This window comes from Musca autumnalis, unplaced genomic scaffold (assembly GCF_047663935.1).
Source record: "Musca autumnalis isolate F117 unplaced genomic scaffold, ASM4766393v1 scaffold_4, whole genome shotgun sequence".
In the NCBI taxonomy this organism is placed as follows: domain Eukaryota; kingdom Metazoa; phylum Arthropoda; class Insecta; order Diptera; family Muscidae; genus Musca; species Musca autumnalis.
Genome location: NW_027411977.1, coordinates 202,501,157 through 202,520,495, shown reverse-complemented (window position 1 = coordinate 202,520,495; position 19,339 = coordinate 202,501,157). Strand labels below are relative to the sequence as shown.

At 36.0% G+C, this 19,339-nt stretch overlaps 1 protein-coding gene across 1 annotated transcript; it reads right to left on the bottom strand.

Annotated features, from left to right (window-relative positions):
• Positions 1 to 11,594: 11,594 nt before the first annotated feature.
• On the bottom strand, positions 11,595 to 19,029 carry LOC141401652 (salivary protein Tsal1). Its single transcript, XM_073981988.1, has 2 exons — positions 18,803 to 19,029; positions 11,595 to 12,991 (listed from the first exon to the last, which is right to left on the bottom strand). The coding sequence occupies exons 1-2, from the start codon at positions 19,002 to 19,004 to the stop codon at positions 11,670 to 11,672; spliced, it is 1,524 nt and encodes a 507-aa protein (XP_073838089.1). The 5' UTR covers positions 19,005 to 19,029; the 3' UTR covers positions 11,595 to 11,669.
• Positions 19,030 to 19,339: the final 310 nt, after the last annotated feature.

Genomic DNA, 19,339 nt, shown 5'->3' with positions numbered 1-19,339 from the left:
AAACAATATTCTTTCAATAATCGTGGATTTTTTAAACAATATTCTTTCAATAATCGTGGATTTTTTAAACAATATTCTTTCAATAATCGTGGATTTTTTAAACAATATTCTTTCAATAATCGTGGATTTTTTAAACAATATTCTTTCAATAATCGTGGATTTTTTAAACAATATTCTTTCAATAATCGTGGATTTTTTAAACAATATTCTTTCAATAATCGTGGATTTTTTAAACAATATTCTTTCAATAATCGTCGATTTTTTAAACAATATTCTTTCAATAATCGTGGATTTTTTAAACAATATTCTTTCAATAATCGTGGATTTTTTAAACAATATTCTTTCAATAATCGTGGATTTTTTAAACAATATTCTTTCAATAATCGTGGATTTTTTAAACAATATTGTTTCAATAATCGTGCATTTTTTAAACAATATTTTTTCAATAATCGTGGATTTTTTAAACAATATTTTTTTATAATCGTGGATATTTTAAACAATATTTTTTCAATAATCGTGGATTTTTTAAACAATATTTTTTCAATAATCGTGGACTTTTTAAACAATATTTTTTCAATAATCGTGGATTTTTTAAACAATATTCTTTCAATAATCGTGGATTTTTTAAACAATATTCTTTCAATAATCGTGGATTTTTTAAACAATATTCTTTCAATAATCGTGGATTTTTTAAACAATATTCTTTCAATAATCGTGGATTTTTTTAACAATATTCTTTCAATAATCGTGGATTTTTTAAACAATATTCTTTCAATAATCGTGGATTTTTTAAACAATATTCTTTCAATAATCGTGGATTTTTTAAACAATATTCTTTCAATAATCGTGGATTTTTTAAACAATATTCTTTCAATAATCGTGGATTTTTTTAACAATATTCTTTCAATAATCGTGGATTTTTTAAACAATATTCTTTCAATAATCGTGGATTTTTTAAACAATATTCTTTCAATAATCGTGGATTTTTTAAACAATATTCTTTCAATAATCGTGGATTTTTTAAACAATATTCTTTCAATAATCGTGGATTTTTTAAACAATATTCTTTCAATAATCGTGGATTTTTTAAACAATATTCTTTCAATAATCGTGGATTTTTTAAACAATATTCTTTCAATAAATCGTGGATTTTTTAAACAATATTCTTTCAATAATCGTGGATTTTTTAAACAATATTCTTTCAATAATCGTGGATTTTTTAAACAATATTCTTTCAATAATCGTGGATTTTTTAAACAATATTCTTTCAATAATCGTGGATTTTTTAAACAATATTCTTTCAATAATCGTGGATTTTTTAAACAATATTCTTTCAATAATCGTGGATTTTTTAAACAATATTCTTTCAATAATCGTGGATTTTTTAAACAATATTCTTTCAATAATCGTGGATTTTTTAAACAATATTCTTTCAATAATCGTGGATTTTTTAAACAATATTCTTTCAATAATCGTGGATTTTTTAAACAATATTCTTTCAATAATCGTGGATTTTTTAAACAATATTCTTTCAATAATCGTGGTTTTTTTAAACAATATTCTTTCAATAATCGTGGATTTTTTAAACAATATTCTTTCAATAATCGTGGATTTTTTAAACAATATTCTTTCAATAATCGTGGATTTTTTAAACAATATTCTTTCAATAATCGTGGATTTTTTAAACAATATTCTTTCAATAATCGTGGATTTTTTAAACAATATTCTTTCAATAATCGTGGATTTTTTAAACAATATTCTTTCAATAATCGTGGATTTTTTAAACAATATTCTTTCAATAATCGTGGATTTTTTAAACAATATTCTTTCAATAATCGTGGATTTTTTAAACAATATTCTTTCAATAATCGTGGATTTTTTAAACAATATTCTTTCAATAATCGTGGATTTTTTAAACAATATTCTTTCAATAATCGTGGATTTTTTAAACAATATTCTTTCAATAATCGTGGATTTTTTAAACAATATTCTTTCAATAATCGTGGTTTTTTTAAACAATATTCTTTCAATAATCGTGGATTTTTTAAACAATATTCTTTCAATAATCGTGGATTTTTTAAACAATATTCTTTCAATAATCGTGGATTTTTTAAACAATATTCTTTCAATAATCGTGGATTTTTTAAACAATATTCTTTCAATAATCGTGGATTTTTTAAACAATATTCTTTCAATAATCGTGGTTTTTTTAAACAATATTCTTTCAATAATCGTGGATTTTTTAAACAATATTCTTTCAATAATCGTGGATTTTTTAAACAATATTCTTTCAATAATCGTGGATTTTTTAAACAATATTCTTTCAATAATCGTGGATTTTTTAAACAATATTCTTTCAATAATCGTGGATTTTTTAAACAATATTCTTTCAATAATCGTGGATTTTTTAAACAATATTCTTTCAATAATCGTGGTTTTTTTAAACAATATTGTTTCAATAATCGTGGTTTTTTTAAACAATATTGTTTCAATAATCGTGGATTTTTTAAACAATATTCTTTCAATAATCGTGGATTTTTTAAACAATATTCTTTCAAAAATCGTGGATTTTTTGAACAATATTCTTTCAATAATCGTGGATTTTTAAAACAATATTGCTTCAATAATCGTGGATTTTTTAAACAATATTGTTTCAATAATCGTGGATTTTTTAAACAATATTCTTTCAATAATCGTGGATTTTTTAAACAATATTCTTTCAATAATCGTGGATTTTTTAAACAATATTCTTTCAATAATCGTGGATTTTTTAAACAATATTCTTTCAATAATCGTGGATTTTTTAAACAATATTCTTTCAATAATCGTGGATTTTTTAAACAATATTCTTTCAATAATCGTGGTTTTTTTAAACAATATTGTTTCAATAATCGTGGATTTTTTAAACAATATTCTTTCAATAATCGTGGATTTTTTAAACAATTTTCTTTCAAAAATCGTGGATTTTTTGAACAATATTCTTTCAATAATCGTGGATTTTTAAAACAATATTGCTTCAATAATCGTGGATTTTTTAAACAATATTGTTTCAATAATCGTGGATTTTTTAAACAATATTCTTTCAATAATCGTGGATTTTTTAAACAATATTCTTTCAATAATCGTGGTTTTTTTAAACAATATTGTTTCAATAATCGTGGATTTTTTAAACAATATTCTTTCAATAATCGTGGATTTTTTAAACAATATTCTTTCAAAAATCGTGGATTTTTTGAACAATATTCTTTCAATAATCGTGGATTTTTAAAACAATATTGCTTCAATAATCGTGGATTTTTTAAACAATATTGCTTCAATAATCGTGGATTTTTTAAACAATATTGTTTCAATAATCGTGCATTTTCAACGGTTTTTTCATTGTTTATGACAAAAACCTTAAACGGATTTTGTGTTGATGGATGGGGTTCAGATTTTATTGCCTCATCTAAAAGGCTAAATAGTGACTTTTATGGCAAATCGAGGCAATATCTCTGAAACCAATTCAAATCTTGTTTAAACCTCTGAATCATGCTTGTATATAAGCATGAAGAAAATATTTAGAAAAATAGTCAACTCGAAAAACTGAATTTATAGCCTCAAACTGCATAATATATCCCAAAATTATATTTTTTTTTTGTGTATTTCGCACCATATCTCCAAAACTGTTACATTTTTCGTTGACTTTTCTTTGAAAAAAATATCCGCTGTGTAATTGTAATTCACTACTCTTCAGAATATTCCAATGTGGTAAAATGTCTCTATCACGGTGTTTCTAACACATTTTTTAAAGACAATTTGATAAATAAATCTACAATGGATTGAAATCTCAAATATAAAAATAAACAGCCGTTATAAACATTAATTGAAATATGTTTTGTAGAAAGTAGGTATAAAGTACCGCTTAAACAACATGAAATAAGTATTTTAGAGCTTTAGAATGTTCTAAATAATTGCTGAGCACATTATTTTGAAAATTCTGCGGCAGGTTACTTAGTTCAACTACCAATCATTTAGCTGCTACTGACCACAATTCCAGAAATAAGGTACACTTACGTATATTTTATCTATTATGATGCGCTAGGTGCAGTTTTTGGCACTTAAGTTCTACTACTTTAGGTTTTCAATATTGCTGAAAACCGCAAAGTAAAATTCTTATTAGTTTCTGAGATAGTTCGGTTTATATGAGGCTATAAAATTCAAATCCGATCTAACAGCACGAAACCCAACTAAGGTTTTTGCAGTCCCTGTATAAGTTGTTTGCATTTTCAGTGTTAAAATCGAAATATTTCAGGCACAAATAAATCGCTTCTAGAACTCCAAAAACCGTTATGACTCATATTGACTTTATCTAACAAAAATTTTAATTTGCTGATACCACTGACGTACTGACACAAAAACCCCCTTTTCTAGACAATCTGTTTTTCTAGTTCGTAATCAGAAGTCATATTTAATATTTATGCGATTATCCAAATCATAGGTTTATTGCAGTCATAAAGTATTCAGATGCGATTTGTTTACATTTCATTATAGAATTTCTTAAACGAATATTTAATGAGACATTAAGGACTGTGGAACACCTTTAAAACAGCAGACCAAATACCTTAAGGTCGAAAAAGGCGGCCACACCTAAAACCTTGCCATGATGAATATATACATGTGAGGTCAGAACTTATCAGATTTTTCAATTAGCGTTCCATAGCCAAGTTTCGAAAAGTTTTGAAAGCTCACTTGACACGATGAATGATTGCTGACAGTTCCGTCAAGGAATATATGGGAATTTTATTTTGCTCCATCTTTAAAAGAAGGCGCTTACATCTAGGAAGTTTTTGTTGATTCTGAAACTACAATGTTCATAGACAAGAACAAAAAATCTCCGAGCGCTTTTTAAATAAATCGCGGTAAAAGTTTACATGTTGAAGGGTTTTTAGGTTTTCACGATTTTGCCGTATCAAAATGGAACTAAAAAAATTGTAGCAGTGAAAATTCTCTACAAGATTGTCCTTTATGATTTTTTCGTAGGTTTTACCATTTATGAGAAATTGGACAATTCACTGACTGTATTTTCTCCTTATAAAACAATGTCATGATTTTCCATAGTGTCATTTCGTTTTCAAGCAAATCGTGAAAATCCAACAAAAAAACTTAAAAATGTGACCTGAACTTCTATCTGAAAAATGGTAAAATCTAGGAACAAATCATAACGGTCAATCCTCTAGAGAATTTTCACAGCTACAACACTTTCTTTAGCCTCATTCCAATAGCACTTGCGGTTTCCAATCGAAATCCCGAAAACCTAAAATGTGAACTTTGACCGCGATTTATTTAAAAACTCCTCCAGCGATTTTTTCTCGTTTTGGTATTTTTCTCATATACGAACATTGCTGTTTCAGAATCCGCAAATACTTCCCATGTGTAAGCGGTTTTCACATAAAGTTAGTTAAGGCAGTGTTTTATAAAGAGGCGATCGAGTCAGTGCGTTGTCCCAATTTGAACTTTTATATCTCAAAAACGGTAAAACCTACGAAAATATCATAAAGGTCAATCATGTAGAGAATTTCCGCAGCCATAATATTTTCCCCAAGTCAATTTCGACAGAACTTGCGGTTTCCAAGCAAAATAGTGAATACTTTAAAAACCCTAAAAATGTGAATTTTGACCGCGATTTATCCAAAAAACGGTCCGTTGATTTTTTTTTTATATTTTTCTCATCTATGAACATTGTAATTTCAGAATCCGCAGAAACTTCCCAGGTGTAAGCTCCTTTCATTTAAAGTTGGTTTAAGAGCACCGTGATTAGCCTTTCATTCCGTTACACAACTGTCAATCCTTCTAACGTCGCTACTAGACTAATTTCAGGTCGCCTATGAACCCCCCACTGATCGTATACCAAAACTTCCTTCTTGTTGTCTATACAGTATCCATTCTGGTCATTTATAAAGATTTCCTTCTGATTGTATATGATGACTCCTTTTTGGTCATATATAAAAACTCTTCTATAAAGATTCCATAGAGACTCCTTTTATGTCGTCTATAAAGACTGCCTCTAGGTCCTCTTGGTCATTTATAGAAAATACGTCGACGTCGACGACACATACAAGTGGAAGAGGTTTGAATTGTTTTCGCAGACACTTTCGTCGGAGTTGTATGAGGTTGCCAAGGAAAAACTTCTCATTGAACTTTTTTCTTTGCTTACCTTTATACTTCGAGCTGACGATTGATGTTTGGATATAAAAAGTTTCTTGTTGAAGAAGTTATTGAAAAATAACTTCGGTGGAGAATATCCACAAACAAGAAACAAGGGAACTGATGAGATCCAGTGGCGTGGATCGAAACTATAGTATTCCCTGCCTTACCCCTTGGCGAGCAATGCCAAATCTTTTCCACTAATAAAATAGTTGTTTTAAAATATTAAAACAACAACAATGGGATTAAGCCAGACTATTTTGAAAAAACAAAATTGCAAACGCTATCCCAATAAAAAACGCCACAATGCTTCGAAAATACGTTTCTATAAATGACCAGAAGGGTCGTCTACAAACACTCCCTTCAGATCGCCAATAAAGATTTCCTCCTAGTCGTCTTTAAACATCTCCCTTTGGCCGTCTATATATACTTCCCCTTTTGGTCGTATATCACGAATATTGTCAATTATTTAATATTCGATTTCAGAAAAAAAGGATAATTTTTTTTTTCGCGCTACATCAACGATTTTTGATATGTAGGTTAAGAAAAAAATTCCCAGTACGAATCTGGTCGCGAGCCAATTTTTGGTTGATGCGGACAAAAGTTATGGCGCTTTTATTTCGCTTTTTAAGAAAAAATATTATAAAAACGCTAATTGTTTTAATGAGCACCATTGTTACAAAAAAGTTCTCTCGAAGTGACTTCAGCGACTAGATTGCATAATACCTGCAAAATATTACACAGAATTCGCGGAATGTACATTAAATTGATAAATTATTGAATATAAGTCAACTTTTTTCAAAATTGAGGCCCATTTAGTGGTCATAAAATTAACTAAAAATTTGTTGTGGATCGAAACTTAACGGCGAATCAAATGAGACTACAATCGTACAGATTCGTGTTATAGTTTTGATGTTACAGCCAAAATAAACACATATTTTGGTCAAAAAAGAATTTTTTATTTGACAAAATATTTTTTCACATGCATTATGTAGTAGAAAATATTGAAAAAATCTATAGGAATACTTCCTTCATTTTGCTTAAATCTCCCAATAAAATAGACGGATTTTGCTTTATTGACATTCATATTAAAGCTTTCCCATTAGGGAAGGTAATTGGGTTAATGAGGATATATCTCAAAGCTTCTGAAATGGAAACAGAGGTCAAATGACCCATTTTAATTTATATGAATTTTAAAATACGTGTAAATCGCGTAATGATCAAAATCATTTTGTCCGCATGTGATTTTCATGTACAGCAAGACTATATCTTTTAATTTATATATATTTTTCGAAATTTACACTGGAGGCTAAGATGTAGCATCGGCTGTATCCTTGCATTAAAAAACCTATAAAATATCGCTAATTTGAGCAAAGTGCATACAATTTTTGTCCGCATCCGATTTCAGTGTTCATCATGAAAATCTATATCGATATATATCTATTTCAAGGCGATCAATCAAGAACCGTTGATGTAGCATCACACACTATTTTTTGGGATAAAATGAATGTAGCTCCCTTATCAGTGAAATCTCTGTTTCCACTAAAACGAAGATGCTGTATTATTTATTTCATTGCAGTGGAAACGAACCTTAGAAAACGCGATAAAATACGCGATATTTCCAAAAACAATTTTAGATGATTTTTCTACTTTGGAATTTCTTGTAACTCGCGTTTTAGTAGATGGATTTTCACGGGGAATGATTTATCCGGAACGTAAAAAACTAAAATGTGCAATCAAGTACGAAGAAATCGAATGACAATTGTTAAAATTAGGCCCGAAAAATACGATTTTTAGAAAAATGTTCGCACAAAATTTTCACATTTGGATGCAGATTTCTATGAATCTGTGCAGACTACATTCACAATATTTATATCAAATAACTCAGAATCGCAAGTACTACAATCCTATATATGGTCTTTTGAAAAACCTGTTTGCGGAATGAAATTAGAAGAAAATTTCAAAAAACACTGTAAATCTGGCTTCAAAATGTCAGCATCATTTAATGGTAGAAGCAGACGAAATTTTGAAAAGTACTACACTAGTAAGATGATCCTTATTTAGTTTGCTTCTGCTTTTACTTTGACAGGAAACTCGAGAGAAGTGTGGTTTACTCACAAATCGAGAGAAAACAAAAAAAGACATAGTGGCTTCAACCCATTTTCACCAATTTTTAACATAAATATAGCCACAGCTTCCACGCAAATTATCTTTTAAGGCCAATATTTTTTGCCACGTCCAAAAACATTTCATTTTATCCAAAAGTATTTAATTTGTATAATATACAATCACGAGTCGCGTGTTCTAAAAGGGTAAACCTTGGCTTCAGCTATGTTAAATTTTCAAAAATATTGGTGATATAAGTTTTTCTCCCTGGTACAAACACTTTAAAAAACTGCCACCTGATAACTACCTTCTGCTAGTCTATAAAGGCTGCCCTGTGCTCATCAACGAATACTTGCTTCCGCTCGTCTATAAATACTCCCGTCTGATTGTCTGTAAAGACTCCCTTCTGCTCATCTATAAAGACTCCCTTCTGCTCGTTTATGAAGACTCCATTCTGCTCGTCTACAAAGACTCCCTTCTGCTCGTCTATAAATACTCCCATCTGCTTGTCCATAAAGACTCCCTTATGCTTGTCCATAAAGACTCCCTTATGCTTGTCAATAAAGATCCCCTTCTGCTCGTCTATAAAGATTCCCTTCTATTCCTCTATAAAGACTCCCTTTTGCTCGTGTATAAATATTCTCTTCTGCTTGTCTAAAAAGATTCCCTTATGCTCGTTTATAAAGACTCCCTTCTGCTCGCTTAAAAATACTCCCATCAATAAAGACACCCTTATGCTCGCTCATAAAGATCCACTTCTGCTCATCTATAAAGAATCCCTTCTCCTTATGTACAAAGACTCCCTTCTTCTAGTATATAAAGACTCCCTTTTGATCGTCAATAAAGCCACCCTTCTGCTCGTCAATAAAGACTTCCCTAGGCTATAAAGCCCATATCTGCTCATCTGTAAAGTCTCCCATCTGCTCGTCTACAAAGACTCCCTTCTGTTCCTCTACAAAGACTTCCTCCTGCTCGTCTATAAAGACTCCCTTCTGCTCGCCAATAAAACTCTCTTGTACTCGTCTATAAAGACTCCCTTATATTCATACATAAGGCTCCATTCTAATCGTCTGTAAATACTACCTTCTGCTCTTCTATAAAGACTCCCTTCTGCTCGTCTATGAAGACTCCCTTCAGTTCGTCTATAAAAATTCCCTTATGCTCGCCTATCAGGCTCCCTGCTACAAGTCTGTAGGGACCCTTTTCTGGTCGTCACTAAAGACCGCTCGTCTGTAAAGGTCCCTTTTGCTCTTCTGTAAAGACTCGTTCTGCTTGTCTATAAAGACTCACTTCTGTTCGTCTATAAAGATTCCCTCATGCTCACCTCTAAGTCTCCCCGCTACTCGTCTATAAAGACTCCCTTCTGCTTGTCTTTAAAGACTCCCTTCTGCTTGTCTTTAAAGACTCCCTTCTGCTCATCTATAAAGACTCCCTTTTGCTCTTCTATAAAGACTCACTTATGCTCGTTCATTAAGATCCACTTCTGCTCGTCTATAAAGAATACCTTCTCTCAATAAAGCCACCCTTCTGCTCGTCAATAAAGACTTCCCTCGGATCGTCTATAGAGCCCACATCTGCTCTATAAAGACTCCCTTCTGCTGGTCTATAAAGATTATCTTCTGCTTGTCTATAAAGACTCCCTTCTGCTCGTCTATGAAGACTCTATTCTGCTCGTCTATAAATACTCCCATCTGCTTGTCCATAAAGACTCCCTTATACTTGTCTATAAAGATCCCCTTCTGCTCGTCTATAAAGATTCCCTTCTATTCCTCTATAAAGACTCCCTTTTGCTCGTGTATAAAGATTCTCTTCTGCTTGTCTAAAAAGATTCCCTTATGCTCGTTTATAAAGACTCCCTTCTGCTCGCCTATAAATACTCCCATCTGCTTGTCCATAAAGACACCCTTATGCTCGCTCATAAAGATCCACTTCTGCTCATCTATAAAGAATCCCTTCTCCTTATGTACAAAGACTCCCTTCTTCTAGTATATAAAGATTCCCTTTTGATCGTCAATAAAGCCACCCTTCTGCTCCTCAATAAAGACTTCCCTAGGCTATAAAGACCACATCTGCTCGTCTGTAAAGTCTCCCATCTGCTCGTCTACAAAGACTCCCTTCTGTTCCTCTACAAAGACTCCCTCCTGCTCGTCTATAAAGACTTCCTTCTGCTCGCCAATAAAACTCTCTTGTACTCGTCTATAAAGACTCCCTTATATTCATATATAAGGCTCCATTCTACTCGTCTGTAAATACTACCTTCTGCTCTTCTATAAGGACTCCCTTCTGCTCGTCTATAAAGATTCCCTTCAGTTCGTCTATAAAAATTCCCTTATGCTCGCCTATAAGGCTCCCAGCTACATGTCTGTAAGGACCCTCTTCTGGTCGTCGCTAAAGACCGCTCTGTCTGTAAAGGTCCCTTTTGCTCTTCTGTAAAGACTCGTTCTGCTTCTCTATAAAGACTCCCTTCTGTTCGTCTATAACGCCCCTATTTACTCGTCTTTAAAGACTCCCTTCTGTTCTTCTATAAAGATTCCCTTATGCTCACCTCTAAGGCTACCCGCTACTCGTCTATAAAGACTCCCTTCTGCTTGTCTTTAAAGACTCCCTTCTGCTCATCTATAAAGACTCCCTTTTGCTCGTCTATAAAGACTCCCTTCAGCTCCTTTATAAAGACTCCCTTCTGCTCGTCTATAAAGACTCCTTCTGATCGTATTTAAAGAGTCCCTTCTGTTTATCTATAAGGCTGCCTTCTACTCGTCTTTAAAGACTCCCTTCTGTTCGTCTATAAAAATTCCCTTATCCTCGCCTCTAAGGCTCCCTGCTACAAGTCTGTAAGGACCCCCTTCTGCTCGTCTCTAAAGACCGCTCGTCTGTAAAGGTCCCCTTTTGCTCTTCTGTAAAGACTCGTTCTGCTTGTCTATTAAGACTCCCTTCTGTTCGTCTATAAAGTCTGCCTTCTACTGGTCTATAAATACGCCCTTCTGCTCATTTATAAAGACGCCCTTCTGCTTGTCTATAAAGACTCCCTTCGGCTCGTCTATAAAGACTCCCTTCGGCTCGTCTATAAAGACTCCCTTCGGCTCGTCTATAAAGATTCCCTATATAAAGACTCCCTTTTGCTCGTCAACAAATACACCCTCCTGCTCTTCTATAACGGCTCTCTTCTGCTCGCCTATAAAAACGGCTGCTCGTCTATAAACTCTTTTGTTCTTAACTAAGAAGACTCTCTTCTATTCGTCTATAAAGACTCCCTTCCGTTCATCTGTAAAGACTTCCTTCTGTTCGTCTATAAAAACTCCCTTCTGTTTTCTATATTTTTTTACTTTATTTTATTTCATTTCTGCCTCTTTCCTTCCTTTCCCCCATTCCCCAGCTTACAATTAGCTTAATATCTCGGTAACATTTAACAAATAACTTGGTAAGTGACCAACAGCTCGGACAAAATCTCCAACATGGCAGGCATACAAATATCCCTTTTGTAGATTTTTATTCTGCATCCAACGCAGCCAGCCAACCTCTTCGTGTATATCGTCACAAATTACATACTCGGAGATGATTTCATTTAAGCTGGCATGGGGATTATTTACACCCACCAGGACAATGCCATGACTGTGTTGACTATTGACCACCAAACGATAATACAGCATTGGAACGGGTAGAAGGCCATTGTTATTGTCATCTCTGGTTAAATAGAAATCACGTTGTGGTATTAAGGGACTTTCTGTTGTAAACGTATTAATGTGGGCATCGCTTGTGTTGCTGGTGAATGGCAATGGCAATTTCATAATACCCCAGGTACCCGTATAACAATGCAACATTTGCTTCCTATCGGCTGCATACTTACGCACTGCATCCTCTACTGACTGCCATTGACCACCATTGAAACCCTGCCATTGGGGAGCAGCATTGAAGAAATTAAAAGTAGACCTTTGTTGACTGGCATAGATAAAGTCCGCCTTTGCCGCCATATGACCTCGGGTCAAAAATTGTCTGTTATCAATGAGATGTTGAACATGTTGGTCTTGTATGGTCGCAGCTGCTTGCTGTTGTTGGTTGTTACGCGAATAGATGTGATTCATGTTGAAACCTTTGAAGTAACCAGCCTGGTTGAAATTTAAGCGCTTTACTGCTCTCTGGAAATGAATGCTGGCCGGTGTCAATACATAGCGAACATACAATGTACGTAGTTGGCTGGGCTCATAGCAGATACGCATATTTTCCACAAATCGATTGCTGCTAATGTTGAATCCAACACGGTACATTTCAGCCGTAACCGAAGATTGGTCATCTGTCATAGCTGGGCATTTTTCATGTAGTTGTTCGATAAAATATCTGTTGGCTCTGGCACACATGAATTGTCGGAATTCGTATTTTTCTCCTTGCCACATGAAACTTTTATCTTGCAGGCAACGTGGACGTATTGTTCGGGTATTCTTTGCAATGCGAAAGATGTTGCCGTAGCTACTGGGACTGTGGGTGGTGGTGGTGCTGCTGCTGTGATGTCTGTTGTTCTTGTCTTTCGCCTCTGTGAAATTGGCAAATGATTCGGTACATTGTAGTTCAATGACAGCCCCATGTGGTATTTCCAATTGTCCCCATTCATTGGGCAACCAAAATTGATTTGTATCTGGCATAAGGTAGAGCGGTTGCAAATCATTTGGTCGTGGAAAATCCTTTTGTACATCCAACAGACATGGGGGTCCTTGAAAAGAAAACACAGAACACACAACGATGAAAAACAAAAGTGTTAAAGAAGAACATGAAGAAACAAACAAAAATGAAATTGAACCCCGGTGATAAATTATGGTTGTTTGCGTTAATTATTGCAATGGGTCATTATGCGGATTCACGATGGAATGTAATGCAATGATGCTACGAGGAAGCTATCACAGGAAAAATTTAAAATAATTAAAAAGACGAAGGTGATGGCGGAAAAAGATGGAATTTTAATTAATTAAAAAGATGAATGTAGAGAAGAGTGTGAAAAGGTCGCAGAAGGGAGACTTTATAGACAAGCAGAAGGGAGTCTTTAAAGAGAAGATGAAGGGAGTTTTTATATATGGGCAGGAGGGAATCTTTATGGATGAGCAGTAGGGAATGTTCATGCACGAACAGAAGGGAGCCTTTATAGGCAAGTAGAAGAGAGTATTTATAGAAGAACAGAAGGGAGCCTTTACAGACGACCAGAAGGGTGTTTTATAGTCCACCAGAAGGGAATCTTTATACACAAGCAAAAGGGAGTCTTTATAGACTAGTAGAAGGTAGTGTTTATGGACGAGTAGAAGGGAGTCTTTATAGACGAGCAGAAGGGAGTATTTATAGACGAGCAGAAGGGAGTTTTCATAGACGAGCAGAAGCGAGTCTTAACAGACGAGCAGATGCGAGTATTTATAGACGAGCAGAAGTGAGTCTTACAGACGAGCAGATGCGAGTCTTTATAGACGAGCAGAAGCGAGTCTTAATAGACGAGCAGAAGCGAGTCTTAATAGACGAGCAGAAGCGAGTCTTAATTGACGAGCAGAAGCGAGTCTTTATAGACGAGCTGAAGCGAGTCTTTATAGACGAGCTGAAGCGAGTCTTTATAGGCGAGCAGAAGCAAGTCTTTATAGACGAGCAGAAGCGAGTTTTTATAGACGGGCAGCAGCGAGTCTTTATAGACGAGCAGAAGCGAGTCTTTATAGACGAGCAGAAGCGAGTCTTTATAGATGAACAGAAGGGAGTTTTTATAGACGAGCAGAAGGGAGTCTTTGTAGACGTGAAGAAGGAAGTCTTTGTAGACGTGAAGAAGGGAGTCTTTATAGACGAGCAGAAGGGAGTCTTTATAGACGAGCAGAAGCGAGTCTTTATAGACGAGCAGAAGCGAGTCTTTATAGACGAGCTGAAGCGAGTCTTTATAGACGAGCAGAAGCGAGTCTTTATTGACGAGCAGAAGCGAGTCTTTATAGACGAGCAGAAGCGAGTCTTTATAGATGAACTGAAGGGAGTTTTTATAGACGAGCAGACGGGAGTCTTTGTAGACGTGAAGAAGGAAGTCTTTATAGACGAGCAGAAGGGAATCTTTATAGACGAGCAGAAGGGAGTCTTTATAGACGAGCAGAAGGGAGTCTTTATAGACGAGCAGAAGGGAGCCTTTATAGACGAGCAGAAGGGAGTCTTTACAGACGTGAAGAAGGGAGTCTTTACAGACGAGCAGAAGGGAGTCTTTATAGATGAGCAGGATGAAGTCTTTATAGACAAGTTGAAAGGAATCTTTATGGACGAGAAAATGGGAGCCTTTATAGACGACCTGAAAGAAGTCTGTATAGGAAACCAGAAAAAAGTCTGTGTAGACAGCCAGAAGAATGACTTAAGACTTATGATTCTGCCTGTCTAACTGGTTGGTGCGCACAATTTGGACGTGAAGAAGGAAGTCTTTATAGACGAGCAGAAGGGAGTCTTTATAGACGAGCAGAAGGGAGTCTTTATAGACTAGCTGAAGCGAGTCTTTATAGACGAGCAGAAGCGAGTCTTTATAGACGAGAAGAAGCGAGTATTTATAGACGAGCAGAAGCGAGTCTTTATAGACGAGCAGAAGCGAGTCTTTATAGACGAGCAGAAGCGAGTCTTTATAGACGAGCAGAAGCGAGTCTTTATAGACGAGCAGAAGCGAGTCTTTATAGACGAGCAGAAGCGAGTCTTTATAGACGAGCAGAAGCGAGTCTTTATAGACGAGCAGAAGCGAGTCTTTATAGACGAGCAGAAGCGAGTCTTTATAGACGAGCAGAAGCGAGTCTTTATAGACGAGCAGAAGCGAGTCTTTATAGACGAGCAGAAGCGAGTCTTTATAGACGAGCAGTAGCGAGTGTTTATTGACGAGCAGAAGCGAGTCTTTATAGACGAGCAGAAGCGAGTCTTTATAGACGAGCAGAAGCGAGTCTTTATAGACGAGCAGAAGCGAGTCTTTATAGATGAACTGAAGGGAGTTTTTATAGACGAGCAGAAGGGAGTCTTTGTAGACGTGAAGAAGGAAGTCTTTATAGACGAGCAGAAGGGAGTCTTTATAGACGAGCAGAAGGGAGTCTTTATAGACGAGCAGAAGGGAGTCTTTATAGACGAGCAGAAGGGAGTCTTTATAGACGAGCAGAAGGGAGTCTTTACAGACGTGAAGAAGGGAGTCTTTATAGACGAGCAGAAGGAAGTCTTTATAGATGAGCAGGATGAAGTCTTTATAGACAAGTTGAAGGGAATCTTTATGGACGAGAAAATGGGAGCCTTTATAGACGACCTGAAAGAAGTCTGTATAGGAAACCAGAAAAAAGTCTGTGTAGACAGCCAGAAGAATGACATAAGACTTATGATTCTGCCTGTCTAACTGGTTGGTGCGCACAATTTGGTCTAAAAATTCTACAATGTCCTTTTCTCCCAAACTCTAGCTTGCAACGTTGCGATGGTTACAACATTTTGTGCAGAGATCGTACAAAAAGCGAAGGAGGAGGACTCGCCTTCCTTATGCACAAGTCTGTGCAGCACAGAACTATCTCACTTTGGCTTGATTCTAGTGACCATACATGGAATATATGGGGATAGCAACAAAGTGTAGAACTTCCGAGGTAGAGTTGCTCAATGTGTACGTGCCACCGATGAATATCTGTGTCCTGCGCCTGATGCTAGTGGACTTCAAAGCTCACCATGAGCTTTGGTATTCCGTTCTATGCAATGACCTGAGGGGTACATCGCTGGCCGAACAAATTGATTATTCGTCATCTAGCACGGGGAAAGAAGACGCTCCTCCATTGTGATAAACGACGTGTCCTGGCAGTCACATTTCTCTTGGCTCGGACCATCTTCCAGTCATCGTCTCCGTTAACAGACCACCCGACTTCATAACCTTTGACCGCCATTAGTTTTTGAACCATGGAAAAGTTGATTGGCAAAGGGTTTAGATTTACCAACCACCGCTTCAGAGAGATCTCTATTCCCTCAGATCTTCGGTGAGCTGAGAGAATTTTCCGGGACGTCATCACTTCTGCAGCCGATCGCCACATATCTGGTGGTCAAAAACCCGAAATTAGCCCAAATTCCCCAACAGGGGCGTCGGGACTAGCAAATGAGCATGATGAGCTTGGTCACACGAATCATGAAGACTCAGAGTTATGGGCCTTACTTTTAAAGTCATTAGATTAGTGCCCGATCAGAATCGGAAAAAGTGACTAGACCATCTGAAACAATGCATCATTGATACAGGATTAAGTAAATTGTGTGTCACGTTTATGTCACTGTCGAATCTGGGAAAGAAGGATGAGAGAATGTCTGTAACTTTCAACAACCGCAATTTACGATGAGCGATGTTTCATATGTATCTCCTGCGATAAAGGAAATTATCCAAAGCGTAGAGCTCATACGGAATCTCAATGATTAAGCTACTGAATGAATCAGGCAGTATAGTACTTCACAAATGTCCTCAGTCTATAGTTAACCACCCATATTGACTTCTGGTAGGCTTGAAAGTTAGCTAGTTGATCCCACTACTGAAGCCAGGCAAGTAAGCTAGCAGAGGAGAATCGTACAGGCCGATCACCCCCTTTCCGGTAGCCAAGGTTCTATAGTCACCACCCCATGAGGAGTACTTTCGCAGTTGCTGAACATGGATTCTGGGATATGTTGTGAACTGTTTAACCTCTATCATTCTGAAATTCCACACTCTCCAGACGGCACAGAGCTCGTAATGTATGCGGATGATTCCACGAACTTGACGTCTGTTCTATCGCCGTTGCCATATGTGAGTCTCCCAATGAACATATTGGTCGGCAGTGTCCCGATTCCGACCACAAACTGCCACAAAATATTGCGTGTATAGTACCGTAGGATATTTAAATTGTTCGCGCAAACCTTTATCTTGACATCTTACAAGACTATAGGTTGGTCTGTGTTAAGCTAGCTATGTGCTACGAAGTGAAAGAATATTCAAACCTGCCAGAATACATCCCCGAGACAGCAACTGGATGCTTTCACATGACACCAGTGGACAACCTCCATGAGGAGACGGAGATTTTACCGGTTCATCAGCGCAACCAGATGTTGTCGATGCAGTACCTACTTGTGTGATAACTCCGTGAGCATCCCTACACAATATATTGGGCCGGCTTTCCCCACCCGAGAACCTCTAGATCAATGAGTCTATCAGACAGACTTGAATAGCATTCACACTGAAGCAGTTGCGCGAAAGTTCAAAGATAAAGTGTGAATGTCGTACTCGGAGACCACCCCAATCGATCGCAGCAGAATAACGCCAACTGCCAAGGCAGCACAATTAACATCGGTACGATGTAGAGGCCTCCACGCATATTAGGCCCGAATTGATGGCACGTTACCCAACACATGCCATGCCTGTGGATTGGACCCGTACGGCAAACTGCAAAGGTTTAACTGCCCACATAACCCCATACACTTGTCTCCTAATTCTTTATACGCAACCAGTCCAGGTTGCAGAATTATAAAATTATTGAAACTGGACACATAGGAACCAGAACCAGATTACTAAAAAAGATATACGAACGAACATATTTGCGTTGCTACAACAACAAAACAAGTTTTGATTATATAATTTAAGGCCAGTTAGAGAATAGTTTTTGCGGACCTAATAACACCCATATAATGTTTCATGGGCAAGTCCATACTTCCGGAAATAATGTGCAGAAACCCCTGCGACCAAAAATAAAAGAGCACAATGACCCTCGCATTGAGTACCCGATTTGGTCCAAATGTTGCACCTCGTAGTATTTCTTCCAAACTTACATTAGGTATAAAGATGGTCTTAAACTGCCCATACCCCACAAAACGAAACGAATAAGAGCCATTTAAGGCCTGTTAGAAAAAATTTTACCGAAGCTGGTTCTTGTGGGCCTGAATACAAGGATATAATTTTTGAGCCTCCAGAGAACGGCACTCCCGATTTTCGGTATTTTTGAGGTTGTGGCTTCAATATCGCTGATATGTGGTATATAGCCTTCGTTGGGGGTATATTCCACCTGAAATTTGGTCCCCGTCTTCATATGGCTCCCTTAGAATGGTACCACCCGATCTTTGGTATTATAATGGTTATGACCCAATTGTCCACTAAAAACGACCGAAATTTCGTGTTCAGTCTTCGTTGGGGGTATAGAACTTTCCACGAAATTTTTTTTAACCGGAATTACTGAAATTTGGTATTTAGTCTTCCTTAAAGGTACAAAAAATCGCTTGCAAAATATGGTGTACACATTTTCTACCGAATTGGTTTAGAAGAGTTTAGTACTTTCATGAACGAAGGGAAACTAATTGTTCCTATTTACTTCAATAAACTTCATGGTGGAGGGTATAAAAAGTTCGGCACGGGCGAACTTAACGCCACTCTTGTTTATTGCATACAGTGTCTTATACACCCCTTTCTCTTCATATATCATATGCTGGGACTTCCCATCCGCTTCTCAATAACACCAATTGCAATCTAATAACATTGTCGTGAAATCCAAATTTATAAAGTCACTGTACTTACCTTGATTGTCATTGTTGTTGTTGTTATTATTTTCATTATCATTAATGTTAAAATTATTCAAACGTTTAACAATATCTTCAACATCTTCTATTGGCGAAGTTGCTCTGCGTGCGTCTACAGATAAAATTATAAAAATGAAAAGAATTCCCCCAAACAATTCCCAAATAAGCGGAGAGATATTCGAATAATAAGCGAACAACATGTTAACGCCAACCCCACCGCAATAAGACTGCATCAGCAGCCACACCAGAGCACACAAATTGAAACAATGGGCAATTGTGGTATGTATGCTGCTGCTGCGAACGTCGCTGGTTGTTAAAGATCTTTTGGATATAAACAAACCAAGCTCAGGGGTTTTGTTTTTATTTTTAATCGCTTACAATAAAAACAACTAGTAGTGGATAAAAGAAGAAAGTTTTGAAACTCATGAAAAAACGTGATACAAATTTATTAAATTTCGTCGCTGCTACAGTGCTTCAAGAAAGTATGATTCAATAATAATATTTATTTTTTTATAGATTTTATACATGACAAAAT